Raw genomic sequence first — 16,278 nt, 5'->3', positions numbered from 1 at the left:
TCCGTCGGGCGCGCCGGAAGCTGGCGCCTTTGGGGTTGCGCTTGCGCAGTGCGTCGCCGGGAGTCGGACGCGCGTGGCGGACTCCGGGACGCAGGCGCCCGGGTTTCGTGAGGCGGTAGTGGTCCCGCCGGCTCGCTGAGCGCGCCCGACAGGATGCCCGAGATCAGGGTCACGCCCCTGGGTGAGTGCGGCGCGATGCGGCGCGGCGCGGGAGGAGCGCCCGAAAAGGCCGGTGGGAGGCTCGGAGGGCCGGGGACCCCGGGACGTGTCGTCCTTGCCGCGCGGCCCCCTGCCCGGCACCGGTGCTTAGGGCGCCTTTCTTCTGCTTCTGCATCCTCGCCACTTCCTGCCCTTCCACCTCCTCCATCTGTCTCGCGTCCCGCTTCCCTGCAGCCTCCGTTTACCCGTTTACCCGTCTGCGGTCCACCCCAAGTCAGCCCTTGTTTTACTTGACCGCCGCAGCGTTAAAAAACAAAACAAAACAAAAAACCCCTCAAAACTTTGCTTTTTGCAAAAGATGCAAGTGCACAGTTTAAAGACTCAAGCAGTACAGAACAGTGTGAAGGAGGAAAGATCACTCAGAATCAGAAACAGCTGGGGTCTCCGTGCACACGTGCCAGGGGCTTTTCGGGAACCTGCCCCCTGCCCTGGCCGTGTGTTGGAAGCATCTTCTCCTAGGGATGTCCCCCGCAGCTCCACATCCTTTCTTTTGTGGTGAGCTCTCCTCAAAATAGCCCACCCAGCCCCCAGCGTGGACACTGAGCTGTTGACAGCTGTAGTGAACACTCCCGACCCTGGCCTGCTGGGTCACAGCGCACATCCTACCCCACCAAAGGTGTCGTCACCCCCACGGCCTCTCCTAGTTGTTGGCTCCGGGTCCCCTCTGGCTGCTTCAGCCCCACGCTCTCCCCGCGCCTGGTTCTTCTCCAGGGGTCTTTGCAGGATCCTTCCAGCCTGACCCTTTCCCAGGTGACCCCTTTCTCACCACTCATTCTTTTTTTTTTTTAAGATTTATTTATTATTTATTTGGCTGCGTTGGGTCTTCATTGATGGGCACGGGTTTTCTCTAGTTGTGGCGAGCAGTGCCTACTCTTGGATTTAGTGTGCGGGCTTCTCATTGTGGTGGCTTCTCTTGTTGCGGAGCATGGGCTCTAGGCATGCGGGCTTCAGTAGTTGTGGCACACGGGCTCAGTAGTTGTGGCTCACGGGCTTAGTTGTTCTGTCACCGCTCATTCTTGAATGATCCTATCTTCTTACTGCTTCTTTTACCCCAAATCTGCACCTGGGTGTGCCCCCAAAGTCACTCAGCCACAGCACCATCAGAGCAGAACTACTTCTGTGTCACCATCTGCCTTTGCCAGTTTCTGCCTCATGACCCCCTTGGTCTCTCCCACCACAGGGCCTTTGCACAGCTGCCCCTCTCATCCCAGCTGTCCCTCTCCACCCTGCTCGGAATTCGTCTTCTCAGGCAGAGCTGGAAGTTTGTGTGCCCTTCCCTGCCTTACTTTTTCCTGAGGTGCTGATCTCCCCGAATGCAAGTTTGTCTAGGTGATTATTGTCCGTGTTCTCGGACACACACACACACACACACACACCCCACCTGGAACCTAAACTCCCTGCGGCCACGTGTCTCCTTGTTTTCTTCCCACCCTCCTGTGTGTCCCAGGCTCTGTCCCCACTTCGCCTGCCCAGTTTGGGCCACTGTCTTTGCTTCCTGGGATTGTTGTGGGTGTTCCTGTTGGGAGCAGGCGGCCAGTGCCTCAGAGCTGAGCTCCGGAGTCTGGAAAACTGTCCCTGGTCCCATGCTCAGGAGCCATGTGCCGTGGGCGGATCCCGTGACTTCTGGGACTTCACATCCTCGTCCGTGAAGAGGGGTGGCCCTTCTCCCTCCCACACATGTCTGCAGTGCCTCTGAGTGGGGCATGGATTGGGGCTGGAGGTGCAATAGGAAGCAGGCTGAGACCCTGCCCTCAGGGAGCTCACATCCTGGTGGGGGGAGCAGGCCTGTGAGAGACTTCGAGGCCACTGTCTGTGGCTGGGCTGCCTGAGGCTCACAGGTGAAGCTCGTGGCTGCTCTCACCTGCCGTTGTCACAGGTGACTGAAGCTTCTTGAGGACCAGCCGCGGCCCACTTTGGGCGGTGGCCTGGTCACCCTGGTGTGTGTGGTGCTAACAGAAGGTTCAGAAGGTTCCTTGCAGAGGGAGGCTTGTAGGATCCAAGATGAAAAATAGGTCATTTGCTGTCATCGGGCCTTGTGAGGCTGTGTCCCTTTCCTTCTGGGTGCCCAGACCCTAGAGGAGGTGACAGATGGCCGTATGAGGTGGCCGGGATATGCCCCGTTGGGCCTGGAGCATCTGGGCAGGGCTTGGAGGGCAGCACTGTGGATGAGATTCGGGTTATGGTCTGGGCTGGGGGTACCTGAGGGGGCCCAGCGGTGGGGCGTCTGTACTGTGGCCACTCTATTTGGTCATTGCTGGACAGCTAGGGCCATGTTTCCCCGTGGCTGGGCTAAAGCCATGCAGTGTCCCTCTGCAGTGGCACCACCAGGAGGTGCCTGGTGGTCACAGCTCAGATGTGGCCCCAGCTAAGGTTTTGGGAGGGGTGGTGAGGCCCCAAGGAGCCCTGGCCTGCCTCTCTTGAGTGCTGGGACCACAGGCCAGCACCCCTTACTCAGCTCCTGGCCTCAAGCCTGTGGGCCACTGCTTTGAGAGGTGAGTGGCAGGGCCCGAGGCTGGAGGCATCATGGGGAAGGGTCCAAGGTGGCCTTGGTGCTTTGTCCCCTCCCTGTGCGTTTCCCTTGCCCATGTGCAGAGGTGGCAATGCTTCTCACCTCACACCTTGTCCACACAGCAGCCACAGAGGGTTCTGCAGGGCCAGGGGCCCAGAGGGTCCTTTAGGGGTCTGGAGCAGGCGGCTGGGCCTTGGCCTTGGGGCTGGGGCCATCCCTGCAGGGGCAGTTTCGGGGAGAGGAGCGTGGTAGCACCTCTCACCCGTCCACCCGTGCAGGGGCTGGCCAGGACGTGGGCCGAAGCTGCATCCTGGTCTCCATTGCGGGCAAGAACGTCATGCTGGACTGCGGGATGCACATGGGCTTCAGCGACGACGTGAGTCCCTTGGGTGGGCGGCCGCCACCCAGCCTGCTCTTTGGCATCACCAACCGTGGGCCCGGGCCTCGGCGTCTCAGGCTCTGACCCACAGAGGGGGCAAGGTGGGGCACTTGCGCGGGGCCGGTCTGTACCAGATCGGGGCTCCCGGCTCAGGTACCAGCTGGGCAGCTGACCCGCTTCCTGGATGCTCCGAGGCTCTGAGCAGTTGGCGGTCTCGGTGGGCCTGCGGGGTGGGGATGTGGGGGTCAGGCTCAGCTGCACCCTAAGCCCCGGGGGCCGTGCCTGCAGCCCCAGCTGCCCCACTGGCTCCTGAGCCCCGGTGGCATCCTGACCCTTCCCCTACCCCACAGAGGCGCTTCCCCGACTTTTCTTACATCACCCGCAGCGGCCGGCTGACTGACTTCCTGGACTGCGTGATCATCAGGTGGGCGCCTTCCCCAGGACCCGCCCACCCACGCAAGTGGCGACTCTTGATACGCGTCCCCCTGAGCCCCTCCTTGTTCCTTCCTGGAGCATTGGGCTGACCCCAGAGCGACTGCGTGCTGGTGGCGCCGCTAGACGCTGGGGTGCTGAGCCCCAGGGCGACTGCGCTCCGGCCCCTTCGCTCCCTCTTGCTTTGCGGCTCTCAGGGCGGGGTGTCTGAGGCGTGCACGGCAGGCCCTCAGCGAGCGAGGGAGGGGGGACGGTAGCTCCCGTGGGGAGGTGCGGAGGGCCCTCCAGGCTGACCCGTGTTGCTTCCCCAGCCACTTCCACCTGGACCACTGCGGGGCGCTCCCCTACTTCAGCGAGATGGTGGGCTACGACGGGCCCATCTACATGACCCAGCCCACCCAGGCGATCTGCCCCATCCTGCTGGAGGACTACCGCAAGATTGCCGTGGACAAGAAGGGTGAGGCCAACTTCTTCACGTCCCAGATGATCAAGGACTGTATGAAGAAGGTGGTGGCCGTCCACCTCCACCAGACGGTGCAGGTCAGGCCCCCCACCCCCACCCCGCTGTGTTGCCGGCGGGGAGCTGCCTGGAGGCGGATGCAGCACTTGGCAGGGCCTCTGCTGCTCCCCGGCGCTGTCTGAGCGCACTGAAGAGGCGGGAGAGGGCACCTGTGCCACCTGAGCACGCCGGGGCTGAGGCGGGGGGGCAGGCTGGGCGGGACGCCGACCGGAGTGTGGGCTGTGGCTCAGTGGCAGTTGTCCGCGGGCCAGCGAGGAGGCAGGAAAGTGATATCAGATGTGGAGAAATTTATCCCGCGGCTCGCGGAGTTGTCTGCTTTTCCTCAGAGTCTGGGTTTTGCTTGTTACCACGTGTCTAGCATTTGGGGTCGTCTTACCCTGGTTGAACCTTTTGTCAAGATGAAGCAGTGCATTTCTCCTCAAGAACGCTCTTACCTTTGAGTCCACCTTTCTGGTGAACGGGTCACCGTTCCCCCTCCCCCACCTTTAGTTAGCGTTTGCACGGGGCATCCTTTCCCATCTTTGTACTTTCTTTCTGCATCATGTTTTAAGTAGTTTGGGTTTAATCCAGCCTGATAGCCGGTCCTGTAGGTGGAGGGTTTGGACTGTACGGGTAATAGTTTGGGATTTAGCTGTATCCTCCTACCATTTGCTTCTTATTTGTGCTGCCTGTTCTATGCTTTATTTCCTTTATTGCCTTTTTCTGGATTGACTTTTAAAAACTCTATTTCTTCTCTTATTTGGTAAGTAATTAAATATTGTTTTATAATTTTTGTAGTGGTAGAGATTACAAAACACATCCATGACAACAGAGCTCTAAGGTACTTGGAACTTTTGCCTCTTTCCGGGACGGTGCAAGAGCCTCAGAGCACCTCAAATGCATTTACTCCTCCCTTGACTCACTGGCTCTTGTCTCCATGTATTTTAATTCCCTCAGCGTGCGAGACCCCTGGGACCTCACCGCTGATGCTGGTAAAGTCAGATTTGCCGGGCGCCGTCTCTGTTTGCCTTTCCCACTGTTCCCCTCTACTGCCTGTGTTCTTCACTTTGTATTTGGGGTGAAGAACACCATTGTGGGTCTGCTGGTGATGAATGCTCTCAAATTTTATTTGTCTGCAAATGTTGAAGACTTTTCCCCTTAGGTTTGGAATTCTGGGGCAGCATTTACTATCAGTATTTTGAATGTGTCTTCCCATCTGCTGTTTGGAAGAGAATCTTTTCTTTGGCTGCTTGTGGGATTATGTCCTTTCCTGTGGACTTTGGAGGGATGCTATGCTGGCCCCACCTGTTCTCGTCCTGTTGCGCCTGCTCAGGTTTGAGGCCTCCGGGTCTGCCCATTGCTCTCTCCAGGCTGAATGTAGGTCTTGCTTCTCCAGAGCCTTCATCGTCCTTTTATTTTTCTGTGCTTCATGCTGGATAGTCTCTACTAGATATTTTAGTTCATTAAGTCTCTTTTTGGTTATATGTAAGTGGTTGTTGCATTTGTTGAAATTTTTTAATTGATATATAATTGATTTACAATATTATATGTTATAGGTGGACAACATAGTGATTCACAGGTTTCAAAGGTTATGCTCCATTTATAGTAACTATAAAATATTGGCTATATTCCCTGTAGTTCAGTATATCCTCGTAGCTTATTTTGTGTGTAATAGCTTGTGTCTCTTAATCCCCCGCCTCTGTCTTGCCTCTCCTCTCTTCCTTCTCACCACTTGTAGTTTGTTCTCTACGTCTGCGATTCTGTTCCCTTTTTGTTACATTCACTAGTTTGTTGCATTTTTTAGATTTCACGAATAAGTGACATCACACAGTGTTTGTCTTTCTGTCTGACTTATTTCACTTAGCATAATACCCTCCAAGTCCATCCATGTTGCTGTAAATGGCAAGATTTCATTTTTTTTAATGGCTGAGTAGTATTCCATTGTATATGTGTACCACAGCTTCCTTTTTATTTTTTAAGATTTTTTTTTGACATGGACCATTTTTAAAGTCTTTATTGAATTTGTTACAATATTGCTTCTGTTTTTCACGGTTTTTGGTTCTTTAGCCACGAGGCATGTGGGATCTTAGCTCCCCGACCAGGGATCAAACCTGCACCCCCTGCACTGGAAGGTGAAGTCTTAACCACTGGACCTCCAGGGAAGTCCCTTTTTCTCCCTCCCCCGCCCCAGCTGTGCTGGGTCTTTGTTGCTCCATGCGGGTTTTCCCCAGTTGTGGTGAGTTGGGCTACTCTTCAGTGCGGTGCGTGGGCTTCTCATTGCAGGGGCTTCTCTTGTTACGGAGCACAGGCTCTAGGCACGTGGGCTCAGTAGCTGTGGCTCGCAGGCTCAGTAGTCGTGGCGCATGGGCTTAAGTTGCTCTGCGGCATGTGGGATCTTCCTGGACCAGGGATCGAACCCATGTCCCCTGCATTGGCAGGTGGATCCTTAACCACTGGACCACCAGGGAAGTCCTTGTACCACATCTTGTTTATCCATTCATTTGTTGATGGGCATTTAGGTTGCTTCCATATCTTGGCTATCGTAAATAGCACTGCAGTGAACGTTGGGGTCTATTTATCTTTTCGAATAATGGTTTTCTCCGGATATATGCCCAGGAGTAGGGTTGCGGGATTATATGGCAACTCTATTTTTAGTTTTTTGAGGAATCTCCATGTTGTTCTCCGAAGTGGCTGCACCATTTTACATTCCCACCAACAGTGTAGGACGGTTCCCTTTTCTCCACATCCTCTCCAGCGTTTATTATTTGTAGATGACCATTTTGACCAGTGTGAGGTGGTACCTCATTGTTTTTATTTTTAATTTTTTTAAACTTATTTATTTATTTTATTTTTGGCTGCTTTGGGTTTTCATTGCTGCGCACGGGTTTTCTCTAGTTGCGGCGAGTGGGGGCTACTTTTCGTTGAGGTGCGCAGGCCTTTCATTACCATGGCTTCTCGTTGTGGAGCACGGGCTCTAGGCACATGGGTTTCAGTAGTTGTGGCACGTGGGCTCAGTAGTTGTGGCTCACGGGCTCTAGAGCGCAGGCTCAGTAGTTGTGGCGCATGGGCTTAGTTGCCCCACGGCATGTGGGATCTTCCCGGACCAGGGCTCGAACCCGTGTCCCCTGCATTGGCAGGCGGATTCTTAACCACTGAGCCACCAGAGAAGCCCCCCTCATTATAGTATTGATTTGCATTTCTCTGTTTTTAAAAAAGTATATTTTATTTATTTATTTATTTATTTGGTTGTACCTGGTCTTAGTCGTGGCCAGTGGGCTCCTTAGATGTGGCTCGCCTGCTCCTTAGTTGCAGCACATGTGCTCCTTAGTTGTGGCCTGTGGGCTCCTTAGTTGTGGCATGCAAACTGTTAGTTGCAGCATGCATGTGGGGTCTAGTTCCCTGATCAGGGATCGAACCCAGGCCCCCTGCATTGGGAGCTCGGATTCTTAACCACTGTGCCATCAGAGAAGTCCCTGCATTTCCGTATTAATTAGTGGTGTTGAGCGTCTTTTCATGTGCCTCTTGGCCATCTGTATGTCTGTTTAGATCTTCCTTCCGTTTTTTGACTGGGTTGTTTGTTTTTTTTTGATATTGTGCTGCATGAGCTGTTTGTATGTTTTGGAGATTAATATCCTTTTGGTTGTATCATATGCGGATGTTTTCTCCTATTCTGTAGGCTGTCTTTTTGTTTTGTTTATGGTTTCCTTTGCTGTGTAAAAGTTTGTTTTGTTTTGTTTTTTAATAACAGAGATTCCTTTTTCTTTAAATTAATTAACTAACTTATTTACTTGGTTGTGCCGGGTCTTAGTTGTGGTAGGCGGGCTCCTTAGTTGCAGCTCACCAGCTCCTTAGTTGTGGCGTGTGAACTCTTAGTTGTGGCATGTGTGGGGGATCTAGTTCCCTGACCAGGGATCGAAGCCGGTTCCCCTGCGTTGGGAGCACGGAGTCTTAACCACTGTGCCACCAGGGAAGTCCCTGTGCAAAAGCTTTTAATTTAATTAGGTTCTATTTTTTTGTTTTTATTTCCATTACTGTAGGAGGCGGATCCAAAAAAAATACCGTTGCTATTTATGTCAGAGTGTTCTGCCTATGTTTTCTTCTAGGAATTTTATAGTATTTGGTCTTACATTTAGGTCTTTAATCCATTTTGAGTTTATTTTCGTGTATGGTGTTAGAGAATGTTCTAATTTCATTCTTTTATATGTAGCTGTCCAGTTTTCCCAGCACTATTTATTGAAGAGACTGTCTTTTCTCCATTGTATATTCTTGCCTCTTTTGTCATAGATTAATTGACCGTAGATGCATGGATTTATTCCTGGGCTTTCTGTCCTGTTCCATTGATCTATATTTCTGTTCTTGTGCCAGTACCATTTTTGATTCCTGGAGCTTTGCAGTATACTCTGAAGTTAGGGAGCCTGATTGCTCCAGCTCCGATTTTCTTTACCATGCAGTTTTGATGACTGCAGCTTTGTAGTATAAAGTCAGGGAGTGTGATTCTTTCAGCTCTGTTCTTTGTCAGGATTCTTGTGGCTATTTGGCGTCTTTTGTGTTTCCACACAAATTTTAAAATTATTTGTTTCAGTTTTGTGAAAAATGCCACTGCTGTTTTGATAAGGATTACATTGAATATGTAGATTACCTGGGATAGTATGGCTCTTTTGAATCCTTACCTTGGGTTATTATAGTTCCTGGTTTTACAATTTCCACTGTTTTTAATAGTTTCTAGTTTTTTGCCAACATTCTTAATTCTTTCTCTCTCTGAATATTTTAATCACAATCCTTTTAAAGCCTGTGTCTGAAAACTCTAGGAGCCCTGAATCTGTTTCTCTGGACTGTTGTTCCTCTTCTTTCTGGCCCTATTGTCTCATCTCTTGTGTCTGCTTTTTTTTTTTTTTTTTTTTTGCGGTACGCGGGCCTCTCACTGTTGTGGCTTCTCCCGTTGCGGAGCACAGGCTCCGGACGTGCAGGCTCAGTGGCCATGGCTCACGGGCCCAGCTGCTCCACGGCACGTGGTATCCTCCCGGACCGGGGCACGAACCAGTGTCCCCTGCGTTGGCAGGCGGACTCTCAACCACTGCGCCACCAGGGAAGCCCTTGTGTCTGCTTTTGATTGAGAACTGGATGTCGTGTATGAAAAAACAGGGATGATGAAAGGCTAGAATGATGTCATCAACTTGCGCCCACTACTGCCCCAGGCTCCACCTCCCTGCCCCTCTGCCCTCTGCCCGGCACAGCCAGCAGACCTGAGGTCAGCCCTCTTCTCTGTAGGTGGACGATGAGCTGGAAATCAAGGCTTACTATGCGGGCCACGTGCTGGGGGCGGCCATGTTCCAGATTAAAGTGGGCTCAGAGTCTGTGGTCTACACGGTCAGTGGAAGCACTTGGGGCACAGGAAGGGCTGGCTGGCCGGGCAGAGGAAGGAGGCACCCTCCTCATTGCCACATTCTTTGCTAGGGGGATTATAACATGACCCCAGACCGGCATTTGGGGTAAGTAGGCCAGTACGTTCGTTTCATCCTGTTGGGCGGGTCCCCCTGGGGGACAGGGTCCCTGAGGGGTGTGCTGGGTTCCCGAGCAGTCTGCATGTCATTGTCCCTGGATGTTCTGTCCCCTCAAGTGCTGCCTGTGCAGAGGAGGCAGGCTGCCTGCTAGAGGGTCCAGGAGGGCCATGGCTGTGTACAGCCTTGCCACTGTGTGGCCTGTCCACCTCTGGCCACACCCACCTGTGTTCTAGAGCTGCTTGGATTGACAAATGCCGGCCCAACCTCCTGATCACAGAATCCACGTACGCCACCACCATCCGAGACTCGAAGCGCTGCCGGGAGCGAGACTTCCTAAAGAAGGTCCATGAGACCGTGGAGCGCGGCGGGAAGGTAGCTGGTGGGCAGCGGGTGCCCCAGGTGGGGCTGGCTGTGTACACGGGTCTTTTGGCTGACCTGGCATGCGGTCAGGGACAGGGGTGCTGTGTTCTGGGCACAGAGAGAGGAAGGTTTGCTCAGCACTGGGAAGACAGATTCCCCCGAAGACCCTTTAGTGGGGCTCACCTACTCCTCGTGACTCAGATCCCAAGGCAGGGCTGGCCGGAGTGTCCACCATGGTCACTTTGGGACAGGCTGTGCTGGGACAGAATGGGGGGGGCTGCCGGCAGTCTGCATGGGGCCTCCGGCCATCAGAGCTGCTGGCAGGGCTGGTCTCCTGAGAAGGTGGCCACAGGAGCAACTGTTGGCCTCTGCACAGCTGTGGGCTCGGTGGCCAGGCGGCGCGGCCAGGGGTTCCTCCCGAGCTGGCCTCCCACCCCCACCCCCACCCCACCTGCAGGTGCTGATCCCCGTGTTTGCGCTGGGCCGTGCTCAGGAGCTCTGCATCCTGCTCGAGACCTTCTGGTAGGTGTGGCCACGACGGTTTCTGGAGGCCCGGCCCTGCTGGCCGTGGGGTGAGAGAGGGCGGGGAGCGCCCTTCCTGGCACTGGACCCAACCCAGGCTGAGGGCACATGGGGGCTGCAGGCCAGCCCTGCCCCTGCAGCCTCCCCACCAGCCCCGTCCTCCACAGGGAGCGCATGGACCTGAAGGCCCCCATCTACTTCTCCACGGGCCTGACGGAGAAAGCCAACCACTACTACAAGCTCTTCATCCCCTGGACCAACCAGAAGATCCGGAAGACCTTTGTGCAGAGGAACATGTTTGAGTTCAAGCACGTCAAGGCCTTCGATCGGGCGTTTGCCGACAGCCCGGGTCCCATGGTGCGGCCCATTGCCGGCTGGGGTGGGGTTCTGCCGGGCCGGGGCCCTGCCGGCAAGTCGCGCAGGCGAGCGGGGCGCCTCTGTGCCGGAAGACCAGCGGTCAGAAGGCTGAGGGCAGGGGGGCATCTGATGCCCTGACTGTCCCACACCTGCCCCGAAGGTCGTGTTTGCCACACCAGGGATGCTGCATGCCGGCCAGTCCCTACAGATCTTCAGGAAGTGGGCAGGGAACGAGAAGAACATGGTGAGCGGTCTGGGCCCCAGGGCCGGTTCCCTGGAGGGCTGGCGAGGTTGAGGGGCAGGGGCTCCCCCTGGCTGGGGGGACACTGTTGCTGTCAGGAGGAGGCGGCAGCTTGGTACCCTGGGCATCGGTGTCTGACCCAGGCTCAGACTCTTGCTGTGTCTTGGCCTGTCTGCACCAGGCAAGAAAGCCCCCGGCTTCCCAAGTAGCCATCATGGGGGTCAGGCCTGGGCGGGCTTGTGCTGAGACCCCTGAGCCCGCCTGGGTCTGCAGTGGGCCCTGGAAGGGGGAGGGGCCTCCACCAAGGGTTTGGGTTCAGGTGGGCAGAGGGGCGGGTGGGAGAACATCCCGGGAGGAAGCCCTGAGGTAGGAGGCAGGAGGTGCAGGGGAGCTGCTCGTCCATCCCTCCCTCCTGCAGGTCATCATGCCCGGCTACTGCGTGCAGGGCACCGTGGGCCACAAGATCCTCAGCGGGCAGCGCAAGCTGGAGATGGAGGGGCGGCAGGTGGTGAGTCCTCACCCTCTCTCACCAGCTCTGTGGACCCTCTTGTGGCGGAGGGGGGGGGGGCGGCCCTGGGAGCCACCACCTGTGCTGATGGCTTGCCTGCCGTGATGCCGCAGCTGGAGGTCAAGATGCAGGTGGAGTACATGTCCTTCAGCGCCCACGCGGACGCCAAGGGCATCATGCAGCTGGTGGGTCAGGCGGAGCCGGAGAACGTGCTCTTGGTGCATGGCGAGGCCAAGAAGATGGAGTTTCTGAAGCAGAAGATCGAGCAGGAATTCCGTAGGCAGCCCAGGCCAGGGCGGGCTGGGTGACACGGAGGGTATGCGGGCTGGGTCGGTGCAGGCAGGGCCCGCCAGTCTGGACTAAGGTTCTCCCCACACCCCGGCCCAGGGGTCAGCTGCTACATGCCGGCCAACGGCGAGACGGTGACGCTGCCCACGAGCCCCAGCATCCCCGTGGGCATCTCACTGGGGCTGCTGAAGCGGGAGCTGGCACAGGGTGAGCGGCAGGGCCCATTGAGCGGGGGCGGGGCAGCTGCTGGGCAGGTGGCCCCACTGACAGCTCTGACCGCTGCCCCTGCCCCACAGGGCTGCTCCCTGACTCCAAGAAGCCCCGGCTCTTGCATGGCACCCTGATCATGAAGGACAGTGTGAGTGCCAGCCATCACTGGGGGCGGTGGGGTCCGCCCTCGCCGTCCCTGACCTGCCCTTGCCCCTGCCCCACAGAACTTCCGGCTCGTGTCCTCAGAGCAGGCCCTCAAGGAGCTGGGCCTGGCCGAGCACCAGCTGCGCTTTACCTGCCGTGTGCACCTGCACGACACGCGCAAAGAGCAGGAGACAGCCGTGCGCGTGTACAGCCACCTGAAGAGGTAGACGCTGCGGCCGCGCCTTCTGGACCTGGGGGGCGGGGCGCCAGCGGGGGCGCCAGGCAGGGGCTCACTGTGCCTCCCCGCAGCGTCCTCAAGGACCACTGCGTGCAACACCTTCCTGACGGCTCCGTGACCGTGGAGTCCATCCTCATTCAGGCCGCTGCCCACTCAGAGGACCCAGGCACCAAGGTGCTGCTGGTCTCCTGGACCTACCAGGTAAGGTGCGGGACTGGTGGGGTCACCCAGTCGCCCTGGGCTGCCTCACCGGGACCAATGGCCCCTCTTGCCTGTGGCTGCAGGACGAGGAGCTGGGAAGCTACCTCACGTCTCTGCTCAAGAAGGGCCTGCCCCAGGCCAGCTGAGGCCCCGCCGCCAGGACTGTGTGCACCCTGGGTCTTCCCTGTGTCCTCGGATGTGGAGCCCACAGCTGGCTACGACCCTCATCTGTGCAGAGACCACAGTGCCACCACGCCCCTGCCCGAGTGGCTGCTTTTGGCCGAAGAAAGAAACGGACCTGGGGGGCTTTTCACCTTTTATTTCTGCTCCTGGGCTCCCAGGAGATGGGGGGGGGCTCCCGGGGTGTTGATTTCCAGTAAAAACAACCACAGGCTGTTTGGGTGTCTCGTTTTCCGGTGCTTGCGCCTGTCTGCTACACCCCACTTCCGGCAGCCCACCCGGGGCAGGCGGGGACTTGTGGCAGGTCCAGGCTGACAGGCGTGGGGCCTGCCGTGGTCCCTGTGTGATGCACCGTGGTGTACAGAGCTGGGCAGCGTCCAGCAGCTGGGCCTAGTGTGCTACGGCTGCCCTGACCTTGCTGCGTGTCGGGTCACGTGTGACCTCTGTGCTGTGGACTCTGAGGGCACATAGAGGCAGGACCTGTGAACAGACCCCAGGTCATCCTGGGGGCGTGACAGTCTCTGCAGGGGCCAGGCCAGAGCCTTCAGCAGGACTGCAGAGCCCCCTGCCTTCGCCCCAGAGTTCAAGCTCCTCTCTACCCTCTGCTGCCTTCTAGAATGCTCTCTCAGCCTCCCTCCCTACAGGGCCAGGCTGGGGCTTGGGCTGCTGGGCTCTGGCTTTCCTCTTGGCCACAGGCTGGAGTCCCAGCTGCTGGGACAGCATTGCCACTGAGAGCCCCTCCCACGGCAAGGACTCAGCCTTGGGAGGGGTCCGTCAGTCAACGGGGTACAAGCAGGGACCGCTCCATGCCGCTTCTTACCGAAGCCCTCGTAGAGCACCGCCTTCAGGAACAAGCCGTGGGCGGGAGCCACACGGCTCTGGTGCCTGCCCAGGGGGTCCTGGCTCTCCAGAATCATCTTCACCTGAGCAGGCATCAAAGCCCCCAGCCCCACGGCCACCAGCACAGATGTCATTCTCCGCACCTGTGACCCAAGGTGAAGAGTGCTGCAGCCGCCCGAGCCCCAGGCTCCACCCCCGGCAGGGCCCCAGGACACAGCCCACCTGTCTGTATAGGAAGGACTGGCTCTCAAACTCCAGGCTCCAGAACCGCAACCGTCTGGGGACACAGGTGCCCGTGAGGTCTGGGCCTCAGGGCAGCCTCGACCCTCCAGTGTGGCCTCCCCGCGTCCCACCCCAGGGGCCCCCACCTACTCCCCCCCAACCCCTTGTAAATGAAACTGGCGGAAGGGAGACTAAAGCCAGAGGACTGCTGCTTGTGAGCGGGGACAGCAGCGCCTCCGGGGTCTTGGCTGCAGGAGGAGGCCTTGGGCTTGGGGGCTGCGAAGGAGGTGGAGCGGCCAGCTTCTCTCCCAGGGACTCAAGCCCTGGGGCTTGGGCTCTCCAGCAGGAGTTGGAGGCTTGGAAGCTGGCTGTGCAAAGTCCCTCCTCCCTTCAGTGCTGGGCCCAAGTGGGAAGGCTCTGGAAGTCAGTAGCTGCGGTCTGGCCAGAGGCCCCTGGGCCAGTGCTGGGGGCAGTGGAACCAACCCCCTGCCAGCCTGGGCCCGAACGAACCACTGGCTTGGTGCTTCTCCCCCAGTGGAGTCTTTTCACCGACCGCCGGGATCCATCCACGAGGCAGTGAGCTCTGGCAGGTTAGGCAGCCTTCTCTGCCCTCTGCCCCCCAGCCTGGCAGGACCCTAGCCCAGGGGAGGGCACAGCTGCAGGCTCACGGGTGTTGGGGCCACACCACTTGGCTGACTGGCACCTCCTTCTCCCCCAAGGCTGGACGGGTGCCCAGGGAGCCCCCAGTGCAGCACCAGGGAAGGTGCTGGAGCTAAAGCCAGCCTTTGCAGCCTCCAGACCAGAGTGTAGGCTGCCCTTCTCACCTGCTCTCCTCGGGGAGGACAAAGGGGCTGCTGGCAGGGTCGGGGGACACGGAGGCTCGGCGCAGGGTGCGCACCGGGCTGGCGGCCGGGCTGCCAGCCGACTGGAAGGCCCTGAAATCATGTGTCCCCAGGAGGTGCTGGGCGGCCTCCCGCATGGCAGCGACGTCCAAGCAGCTGCAGGGAGCCAGGTGAGTGGTCAGGAGCGAATGGCCGGCCAGGCGAGCCTGGCAAACCCCTCAGGGTCACTTTCACACCCACTCACTCAGCCCGAAGCGCCCAGCACCGGTTTCGTTCAAACACGGGCAGCTGGTCAGGCCTGTGGCAGCCAGTAGCCAGACGGTACAGGTAGGTCCTGGACGTGGCTGCGTGGCGGGCATGGAAGTGGCTGGGCACACGGAAGGCCTGCAGTACCCTGTGGGAACGAGGCCAGGAATGACCCCCTGCCCTGTCCATGTGACACCCTGGCATCTCTGCCATCACCCCCAAGGAGTCCTGTCCAGATACAGAGTCCTTCTTCACCTCCCGCCTCCACCATAATGGACGAGTTCCGGGAGAGCAGAGAGGTGCTCACCGGATGGCCGGGTGCCTCAGGTGGGTGTTGAGGGCTTGCGTCAGGACTTCAGGGGAGAAGGGGGGCCGGCCTGAGCGGCGCTGGACGTCCAGGTGCGCCGCGTTGCTCAGGGCATGGACCCCAGCATCCGTGCGGCTGGAGATAGTGAACTTCACCGGCACCACCGAGTTCAGCCGCTCTGCGGCCTCCTGAGGGGGGCGGGGAGCGCACAGCGGCCGCGGGCGGGGCTCCCATCTGCCCCACCCCCGGGTCGCCCTCCTCCCTCACCCCTCCCTGGCGCGGGCCGGCGGAGCTCACCTCCAGGTAGTTCTGGACTCCGATGGCGTGCTGGGCGCCCCTGACTGCCGCGACCCCGCTGTGGGCAGGGCGGGCGGAGGTTAGCGCGCGAGGCCGCCCCGCCCCGGACCCCGCCCGTCCCATCTTCTGCGGCCAAAGGCGGCCGTTCCATGCCCGGGAGGCCGGGGCCCGAGGCCGGAGGTGTGGGCCCTAAACTTAGCTCCCTCCAACCCCTCGGGCGCCGGCCGTCGGCTGCTCTCCGGCTCGAGCTCGGGTGCTTCCCGCGGGGCCGAGCTACATGAGGGGGTTGCGGGCACGGGTGGGAGGCCTAGATGACGTACTTAAAGTCCGTGCCCAAGTACTGGAAGTACACGAGGTAGCGCGCCCGCACTGAGCCCGCGCCCATGGCCAGGCCGGACCCGGCATTGGGGCAGGCGGAGGGCCAGGCGGAACCGGACCCCGCGGAGCGGCAGGCGGACTGGGACGGCACGTGGGGCTGCGCCCGCGCGCGCCCGCGAACCCAGCCTGGTCACGCCCCCGGGCCAATCCCGCGCCTGCGCCTGGGCTTTCGCCCCGCCCAGGCAGCCTCGGTTGGCCGCCCAGGGCGGGGGCGGAGGCGGGGCAGACTTAGGGAGCGGGTGCAAAGTGCCGACCCAGGCGAGACAGCCCCACGCAGACTCTCACGTTCCGCCGGCCACACACTGGCCCGCAACCCCATCCTCCCGCCGCAGTCCGGCCGAGCGCTTGTTGCCAATTC

General features: G+C 58.6%; 2 protein-coding genes across 9 annotated transcripts; one reads left to right on the top strand and one right to left on the bottom strand.

Annotated features, from left to right (window-relative positions):
• Positions 1 to 24: 24 nt before the first annotated feature.
• Positions 25 to 13,006, top strand: INTS11 (integrator complex subunit 11). Of its 2 annotated transcripts, XM_079928318.1 has the most exons (18): positions 25 to 181; positions 3,007 to 3,104; positions 3,458 to 3,531; positions 3,851 to 3,996; positions 4,837 to 5,030; positions 9,307 to 9,405; positions 9,493 to 9,527; positions 9,773 to 9,911; positions 10,357 to 10,421; positions 10,589 to 10,778; positions 10,939 to 11,022; positions 11,438 to 11,527; positions 11,641 to 11,803; positions 11,915 to 12,022; positions 12,112 to 12,173; positions 12,250 to 12,392; positions 12,479 to 12,608; positions 12,692 to 13,006. In XM_079928318.1, the coding sequence occupies exons 1-18, from the start codon at positions 154 to 156 to the stop codon at positions 12,752 to 12,754; spliced, it is 1,911 nt and encodes a 636-aa protein (XP_079784444.1). In that variant the 5' UTR covers positions 25 to 153; the 3' UTR covers positions 12,755 to 13,006. The 2 variants fall into 2 exon arrangements, with proteins under 2 accessions (XP_079784444.1, XP_079784443.1); XM_079928317.1 differs by lacking the exon at positions 4,837 to 5,030 and having other exon boundaries at positions 26 to 181; positions 3,851 to 4,079.
• On the bottom strand, positions 12,998 to 16,251 carry PUSL1 (pseudouridine synthase like 1). Of its 7 annotated transcripts, none has more exons than XM_079928335.1 (8): positions 15,863 to 16,251; positions 15,543 to 15,600; positions 15,246 to 15,433; positions 14,937 to 15,086; positions 14,675 to 14,848; positions 13,851 to 13,905; positions 13,609 to 13,771; positions 12,998 to 13,127 (listed from the first exon to the last, which is right to left on the bottom strand). In XM_079928335.1, the coding sequence occupies exons 1-8, from the start codon at positions 15,925 to 15,927 to the stop codon at positions 13,042 to 13,044; spliced, it is 939 nt and encodes a 312-aa protein (XP_079784461.1). In that variant the 5' UTR covers positions 15,928 to 16,251; the 3' UTR covers positions 12,998 to 13,041. The 7 variants fall into 7 exon arrangements, 6 of the variants coding, with proteins under 6 accessions (XP_079784461.1, XP_079784463.1, XP_079784465.1 ...); XM_079928337.1 differs by having other exon boundaries at positions 15,246 to 15,380; XM_079928339.1 differs by having other exon boundaries at positions 13,001 to 13,291.
• Between the last annotated feature and the right edge of the window lie 27 nt (positions 16,252 to 16,278).

The sequence above is a fragment of the Stenella coeruleoalba genome (assembly GCF_951394435.1).
Source record: "Stenella coeruleoalba genome assembly, chromosome: 1".
Taxonomy (NCBI): Eukaryota; Metazoa; Chordata; class Mammalia; order Artiodactyla; family Delphinidae; genus Stenella; species Stenella coeruleoalba.
Note: the sequence above shows the minus strand (reverse complement) of the source record. Positions and strands in the feature narration are given on the sequence as shown.

Excerpts from the sequence above, each read along its gene's own strand:
- INTS11 (XM_079928318.1), top strand. The coding sequence starts at position 154 with ATGCCCGAGATCAGGGTCACGCCCCTGG. Across the intron at positions 3,532-3,850 it reads CTGGACTGCGTGATCATCAG|CCACTTCCACCTGGACCACT; the intron begins GTGGGCGCCTTC and ends TTGCTTCCCCAG. Across the intron at positions 9,912-10,356 it reads CCGTGGAGCGCGGCGGGAAG|GTGCTGATCCCCGTGTTTGC; the intron begins GTAGCTGGTGGG and ends CCCCACCTGCAG.
- PUSL1 (XM_079928335.1), bottom strand. The coding sequence starts at position 15,927 with ATGGGCGCGGGCTCAGTGCGGGCGCGCTACCTCGTGTACTTCCAGTAC. Across the intron at positions 14,849-14,936 it reads TGCTGGGCGCTTCGGGCTGA|CTGCTTGGACGTCGCTGCCA; the intron begins GTGAGTGGGTGT and ends GGCTCCCTGCAG. Across the intron at positions 13,128-13,608 it reads GGTGCTCTACGAGGGCTTCG|GGACCACGGCAGGCCCCACG; the intron begins GTAAGAAGCGGC and ends TGCATCACACAG.